The sequence below is a fragment of the Terrapene carolina genome, unplaced genomic scaffold, assembly GCF_002925995.2.
Source record: "Terrapene carolina triunguis isolate 2854851 unplaced genomic scaffold, T_m_triunguis-2.0 Scaffold34021, whole genome shotgun sequence".
NCBI lineage: Eukaryota > Metazoa > Chordata > Testudines > Emydidae > Terrapene > Terrapene triunguis.
The window spans coordinates 1,165,841-1,173,667 of NW_020698372.1; the positions used below are offsets into that span (position 1 = coordinate 1,165,841).

The 7,827-nt window shown below is 42.3% G+C and overlaps 1 protein-coding gene across 2 annotated transcripts in view; it reads left to right on the forward strand.

Annotated features, from left to right (window-relative positions):
• LOC112117866 (FYVE and coiled-coil domain-containing protein 1) overlaps positions 1-5,454 on the forward strand; it is an 80,239-nt gene extending 74,785 nt beyond the window's left edge. For both annotated transcript variants that reach the window (XM_026646043.1, XM_026646044.1), the window contains exons 16-18: positions 663-873; positions 4,568-4,677; positions 5,095-5,454. In XM_026646043.1, coding sequence (XP_026501828.1) covers positions 663-873; positions 4,568-4,677; positions 5,095-5,170 — 397 coding nt within the window. In that variant the 3' untranslated portion in view covers positions 5,171-5,454. The remainder of the gene's footprint in view (positions 1-662; positions 874-4,567; positions 4,678-5,094) is intronic.
• The last annotated feature ends 2,373 nt before the right edge of the window (positions 5,455-7,827 follow it).

The following is a 7,827-nucleotide window of genomic DNA, read 5'->3' on the forward strand; positions in this document are numbered from 1 at the left end:
GTCTGACAAAATGTTAAAGGGCTAAACCTCCCACGGTCCTGAAGAGAATTCAGTTTTAATCTTAGGTTCCAAAGTTGGTACTTATGTAGTTTGCTTGTTCACTGACGATGTGAGCTTCAGGGTTAATTACCCCAAAAGCCCCAGGACAGAGCACAATGTGACATTTAGTAGAACGGCTGCTCATAGTCACTTGCTCTGTAAATATCCCTAAACATCCATTTCTCGGTATGAATGATGTTAGTATGGTAAGTGACATTGGCTTACATATAAAGGAGACAGCAGAGGGCAGCAGTCTTTTTCATGACATCTTTTATTACAAACATTAAGTCGTATACTTGCTGATCAAGAGAAACAACAGTGTAAAGTGAGACTGAAGTCACGTATCTGTACCACACTCAATATTACTTCCTTTTAACTACACTGGAATAAATGAATGAGTGAAGTCGCTGAATGCCAGCAGCAATAGAAAGCACTAGGCTGTGATCATCTGGTCCTTGCTTTCATCCAAAGTTGTATAGCTGCATCTTCTAGACATGCCCCAAAGTCACCGAGGAGTCTGCAGGAAGTAGGTCAGACAAAGGAAAATAAAATATCAATGCCCACTGTTCAGATGTCTTCACAATCTAATTTGATCCTCTCCAATGGTTATGTTTGTCTTTCAGGATAAAATTACCCCTTACAGTTGAAGAGATTTTAAATTTTGGGGAAGACAACAGGGAGCTGTTCATTAAGTCCAGCACCTACAGCACCATCCCTATCACCGTGACAGAGACTGGCCTTACAATCGGCTGGGTGTTTTCATCAGACCCAAAGAGCATAGCATTCAGCGTTGTCTACCAAGAATCAGAAGAAGCAATGCTGGATCAGTGCAAAGTAAGGCAGTTATTTCAGGATGGGATTTTTTTCCTCACTGACCTACCTCAGGAATTGCATTTCACCACATGAGGTGAATGAGTTTGTCTGGAGGAACCAGCAAGCTTACTTACCATGGCCCCAACAAATGTCACTGTAAGTTGCATCGCTGTAGTAACAAATATGAAAGTGTCAAAATGTCTCATCAGGAAAACTGTTCCTTGTCCAAAGTCCATTGCCCTGTTGCGGTGGGAAGAAGTACACCTTTAATTATTTAGCGTTTCCTGGGGAAATAGGGTGACATTGCACTGACTGGCACTTTAGCTTCTGATGTTTGTATTTAAAGTTAAATCACTGTCACCAAGCTAACCAATCGGCTCCTTCAGCTCCAACCTGCAAAATCTGTGTAGTGTTTAGTTTTTTTCCTTACATTTAATGCAAAGGACAAATATTATTTGTAAATAGCATAGGGCTCAATTCGGCAGGACTCTTAAACACAGGCCGTCCTTGAAAGATGAAGTAGTTAATGGGGCTACTCACAGATTTAAGATTAAGCGTGTGCTTCAGTACATTGCTGGATACGACCCAAAGTGCTCAACATTTTGCAGGATCAGTGCAGAAAGCCCCACAGTACATTCCTGATTCACACTGCATGTGTCTTTTATAGGAAAAAATGGGTGGTGTTAACCCTTGTTAAGCTAACTTATGTTAACTAACCTGTGTTAAAATTGTAGTAAAAACAAAGCAGTTATAGTTTTAACCCATGTTGCTGGGAAGACCTAAGGTTTCCCATGACCAGCTAACACTGATTAAGGTCATGTCTATATGTACAGCACTGTAGCACATCTGGTGAAGACATTCTATGCTGATGGGAGAGAGCTCCCTCCACCTCCACGAGCAACATAAGCTACGTCGGCAGGAGAAGCTCTCCCACCGATGTAGCACTGTGCACATGACCACTTATATCGGTGTGATTTTTGTCACACAGGGGGGTGGTTTATTCATGCCCCTGAGCGACATATGTTTTGCCGACACAGGCTGTAGTGTAGATATGGCCTAAAACTATAACTGACTTTTCTTGAGGACTTTAACACAGATTAAAAATACACTTTTTTTCCTAGCTAAGACAAGTCCAATAATTGTCCCATGGCCTTCAAAAGGGTCACTAGCACAAGTTGCATGGCCAAAGCCATATTTTGTATTTCTTACATCACTTGTATACCTTCCCTCGCCAGATAAACAGAGCACAAACATGAAGAGAAGAAAGAGTGAGGAGAAAAAAATTGTTACTTTATAAACTGCCGGTATGCCTCAACCCTGCTGTGGAGGGTGATAGGAAAGATAGCTGGTCTCCTTGCTCTTCCAGTCCCTGGCTTCTCCACTAAGAGCTTGTCTACACTTCCAGCTGTGCAGCACCGGGGCAGCTGTGCCGCTGTAGCGCTTAGTGAAGACGCTAGCTAGGCCAATAGGCGAGCTTCTCACGTCGGCATAGGTACTCCACCTCCCCTAATGGCGGTAGCTATGTTGACATGAGAAACCCTCCCATCAACCTAGTGCTGTCTACATCACAAGTTCGGTTAGTATAACTGCGTCGCTCTGAGGTGCGGATTTTCCACACCCCTGAGCGACAGTTATACTGACATACGTTGGTAGTATAGACCAGTGGTTCTCAAGCCAGTCCGCCGCTTGTTCAGGGAAAGCCCCTGGTGGGCTGGGCCGGTTTGTTTACCTGACGCGTCCTCAGGTTCGGCCAATCGCGGCTCCCACTGGCCGCAGTTCGCGCGGGCTGAGGGATGTGCTGGCCGCTCTTCCTGCAGCCCCCATTGGCCTGGAGTGGCGAACCGCAGCCACTGGGAGCCACGATCAGCCGAACCTGTGGATGCGGCAGGTAAACAAACCAGCCCGGCCCGCCAGGGGCTTTCCCTGAACAAGCGGGGGACCGGCTTTGAGAACCACTGGTATAGACCATGCCTAAGATGGCTGAAAGAGGGTGGTAGTTGTAACAACGGCTTTTGTGATGTGTAGAACTGGCCATTAGGAAATTATCTGAGACCCACAATCCATTTCATGAAGACCATCAAACTGACAACCGCTGGGAATTGCTAGCATGAGTCATAACAGAACTAACCTAGAGAGCTATTGTTCAGCTGAAAGGGGCTGTAGTGAGCTGAGGGGTGAAAACATTATTACCAGTTCCCTGAGCCAGCCAGTGAAGCCTGTTTTTCTCTTAAGTTTATTTGGATCATTCTTCTTGTTTAATATACAGCTGGGGATAAGGATATGTCAGTAGTGAAAAAGTGTAGGCACCGTTCAGCTAAATACTGAAGCACATGCTTAATGTCATTGAAGTTCCACTGAAGTTAAACATGTGCTTAAGTGCATTTCTGAATTGGCCCATAAAGCTTGTTACCAGATGTTAATCCCACCAACTCTGAAGTAAGAAATCTACAGGTTTAAATAATCCATTCTGCTTGTACATGAAATGTTCTCACACTAAGTTACCAGAATTTTTTCAAATCAGTTATACATACAAGTCCATCTTCCATTACATGGTGAGAGGGATAAATGGAATATCTCAGCAGTTTCCTGCTTGGAAAGTTAAAGTTCTCCTGATGATTGATTGAAGTATGACAGTAACTAGTTTGAGATGCTGTATTAGGATTCCCATGGTATCACCTACAGAAATGTTCTCCCTTTTCAATAGCGTGGCAACTGCCAGCAAAAGGCTCAGAAATGCCAACTTTTCTTAGGAAAACCTTCCATTTTAAATATATTTTGATGGGGAATTTTTGGCTTTGTTTTTTTAATTCAGTATGTTCCACGGAGCAAAAACAATGGGCATTTTTTTGGATAAAATATGAATAAAACATTCAGTTGATGCTGCATTAAACATGTAGTAATTTAAAAGGCCAAATTAATCTAGACACCATTGGAACTAATTTAGTACCCCCGCAATGTTGGTTTCACAAATCCACACATGGGAGCTTTGAATTGAGTAGAGGGAGGTCAGGTCAGATCAGGCCTAGCTGTGTCTTGCTTAACGGGAACAAATGTCTAACCCTTTTCCACAGATGTCATGGGCCTGTTTCTCCTCTCTGACCAGTGCAGATTGGGAGCATGGAAGTCAAGGGACTACACTGGTGTAAACCTGTTGTATGGGAGAGGAGAATCAGGCCAAAGCTGTTTATGTGGCTTGACTGTTCTTTTTGTATGTTTTGTTTTTAATTATAAAAATATTAATGAGTAGCACTTATGTATCTTCGAAATGTTTTATAAATAATAAATATTCAATGAAAGCTTATAACCAAGGGTACGTCTACACTGCACACTCACTATTTTTTAGCAGTGAGATGTCCTGCTGCCTCCCCACTGCCAGATCCTTTCACTGCTGTATGTACACTTCAGCATGGACACTGCCTGCTTTTCACCACAGTGTGTAGCTACTACATGTACCTTACAAACCACCACCATCATTGGTGTGCATTGTAGATCTACTCCACATGTAGATGTCAGAAGAAGGTTGTCACAGGGAGACAGTTTAAATGTGACCTGACATTCACTCACAAGAACAGATAATGCAAACCAAGAGAAATACATACACACAAGGAGGCCCTCTTGTTGCCCCCTAGGAAGGTGTAAGTCCAAATATCTCTTCCAAACCTAGAGTAGAGGTAGAGCTTTGAAACCAAGTTCTGTTTTGATTTTTCAATTCCAGGTCCTCATTCCTATGACCCGCTGCAACTCTCATAAGGAAACTATCAGAGGACAGGTGAAAGCGAGAAACTGTGGTATCTACATACTGATATTTGACAACACCTTCTCTAGGTAGGTAGAGTCAGGGTAGAGATTGAAATAAGGAGTGTTTCATCACTTGTAGACTTTAATAGACTGGCTATTAAGAAAAAGAAGTCAAAAATTGGTTCAGTGGCCTGAGTTTCAGATTTTATTAAAGATCGTTTCCCGTGATTCTGTAACATTGTTCCATCCTTTGATGCTCTTGATCTCTGAGACGGTAAATAACAGAAACTTACCACATGGTTATTTACAGCCAGTTCAGAGTCAGGATTGTCTTCTTGTAGTTAATGCTCCTACTGCATCCAATCCTGCAGTCCTAACTCACGCAAAACTTCTTGAAGTCCAATGGATGATTTGCCTGAGTAAGGATTGCAGGGTTTGACCAGCTATTATGATCTTACTTTTACTTGAGTTAGACTAACATAATCTTCTGTTTGTTTTGTACAGGTTTATCTCGAAAAAAGTATTTTATCACTTGACTGTTGAACAACCTGTGATCTATGATGGAAGTGATTTTCCATAGCCTTGACTATATGGTGTCCTTTTTTAATTATATTTTTAAGAAACACTATTATTTATATGTATGTAAGCACTAAAAATATCGTTGTCTGAACACCTCCTTAAGCTATGCAGTAGTTACAAAACAAAGCACTTACAGTGTGTTTACACAAAAGAAAGAAACCCTTCACAGGAACACTAATGGCTCGGTACTGTGTAGAGATTGCTCAAAAGCCATGTTGTTTTGTAGAACTGGTCAAAAAAAATGTCTTCAACCTTTTTTCAGTGAAAATTTGGTTTTTGAGCAAATTAAAATTTTTGATGTTTTTGTCAAAGAAAACAAAAAATAGTTGGCTGAAAACTGAAAAATATTATTTTGTTGAAAAGCTTATATTTTTTTCTTGGAAAATTTTGATAAAAATAAAAATAAAAAATTGAAATTTTCAGTTGGGGAAAAAACATTTTCTGACCAGCTCATAATTATAAAAAACTATAAAAAAAAAATGCAACTATGCAAAACTCTAGACATTACAGATATGTATCATTAAAGGATCATTATTATCTTTTTCAGACTTATAAGCAATATACTTTTTAGATATTTAGTATTGGTTTAAAATGTCTAACTGGGTTTTAAAAAACACTCTGACATTTAATGTCAATTACAAAAAAAAAAAAAATGCTGCAACAGTTGTAAAATTAAGGATTATTTCTTCCAGTCTTGATCGCTCTTCTCTGTAAGTAGAGCCACTGAAATCAATGGGAGTTCTTGCAGAGTCAGGTACAGCGGCGGCTCCATGCACCAGCGCTCCAAGTGCGTGCCTGGGGCGGCAAGCCGTGGGGGACGCCCTGCTGGTCCCTGCGAGGGCGGCAGTCAGGGAGCCTTCGGCGGCATGCCTGCGGGAGGTCTGCCGGTCCCGTGGATTCGGCGGCAATTCAGCGGCGGGTACGCCAAAGCCGCGGGACTGGCAGACCTCCCGCAGGCATGCCGCCGAAGGCAGCCTGCCTGCCGTGCCTGTGGCGGCAAAAAAGCTAGAGCCGCCCCTGGTCAGGTAGCTCTCTAAGTAACTTACAGTGGCAGAATCTGGTGTATAATTGGCAGAAAAATTCAGCAGTTCTAATGTGTGACACTAAAGAAAGGGAAACAGGCATGTTTCTTTTTTCTGCTTTGGCTTCTTTTAACCCACAGTAATCGCACAAAAATAAAAACTTGAAGGATACAAATGATGAGAATGATTCCTTTTTATAGACTGAGTGGAAGGTAGCAATTGTTGAGCCTCATCAGATTTGATCCAGTCTAGATAAGTCCACCCAAAACTGGATGCATATCCAAACCTAGTGAGGTCCTCCTCCTTCTCCCCTGTCCTCCTATCCTTCTCTCTCCTGCTTACCAGTTCAGCCAGGTCACTTTCCTTTGTCCTTCCCCTTATTCCTGCTTCCTCTACCCCAGTCTACCTCTTCCTCTGCTCCTTCCCTCCAAGTACAAATGATTTCCTCCCCACTTCCTGGCTAAATCTGGTGACTCCTATTACCATTCTCCATTGTCCATCCAGCCCTCATGCTTCACTTTCTCCATAGCCTCTCCCCCATATTTATCTCCCCAGAATAAACCAGTGGTTTGCAGTCTCTGCTGGGCCCAGAGTGGCTCCTGTATTCAAATCTTGTGCACTCATGGGCCAGGCTGGTTAAAAGTTTTCAATCAAAACTGGTTTTAGTGGGAAATTTTTTTTTTATTTTAAACAAAAATCTCCATAGAAAGTGTCTGCTTTCTGCACAAAATTTGAGGGGTTATTTGTGTTTTTGAGGGTTTTTTTTTTTAATAAAAACTAGAAAAACAAAAGATTTTGGGGTCTCAGTTGAAAAGTTCTCAGTTTATCAACAGAAAGTTGAACTTTTTTTTCTTAAGCTGGGGATGGACATTTTCCAACCAGATCTCCTCATGGGTCAGAGATATCTCAGAATGGACTGGATATCCCTCACCGAAGGAGCATGGGAGCATGGGACCATGAGAAATTTCAATGCAGCAATTGGTGAAAGCCCAGCAGAACTTGCCAGGAATCTGACAGCTTCCTGATGGGAATAGCAGCTGATGTAGGGGGCCCTGTGAGGAGTTAGAGGAGGGAAAAGAAACCTGGGGGTGGGAACAGAAAACAGTGGGAGTTTCCAAGTCTAGGCTGAAGGATCTGGCTGGTTGACTGTAGAGGACTTGGAAGGGGGAGAAGGAGGAGACAAATTTGGGTACAAAAGAGCATTGGATGGAGGTGTGAGGGCTCTTTATCAAAGGTTCAGCTCAGTTTGGGAGAAGGATTGAGGTTCAAATGGGTGTGTATATTTTTCTGGTCCCGTACCTCAGCCCTAATGGATTCTATTTGATGGGGATAGCACTATTGCTGTGAAGGCACAGATTGTTCATGCTGATTGTAAGCACTGAGGTTCTGGTCACTTAACCAATAATGATAAAAGCACAGGACATTTCCTGGGGATTAATGATCATCTGAAAGGAGAGGAATCCATGTCCCAAGGTACAGCTGAAGGCCAGTAATCCCTATTGCTGAGGTCATTGTTGCTATTGTAAACGGCAATGAAAGGGGATGGATGTTGTTTATGGGTGATGCACTTTTTAATTGGTCAGTATAGGGTATTTTTAGACCATAAATGCCCTCACTATGCCCCCAATCCAAAGCC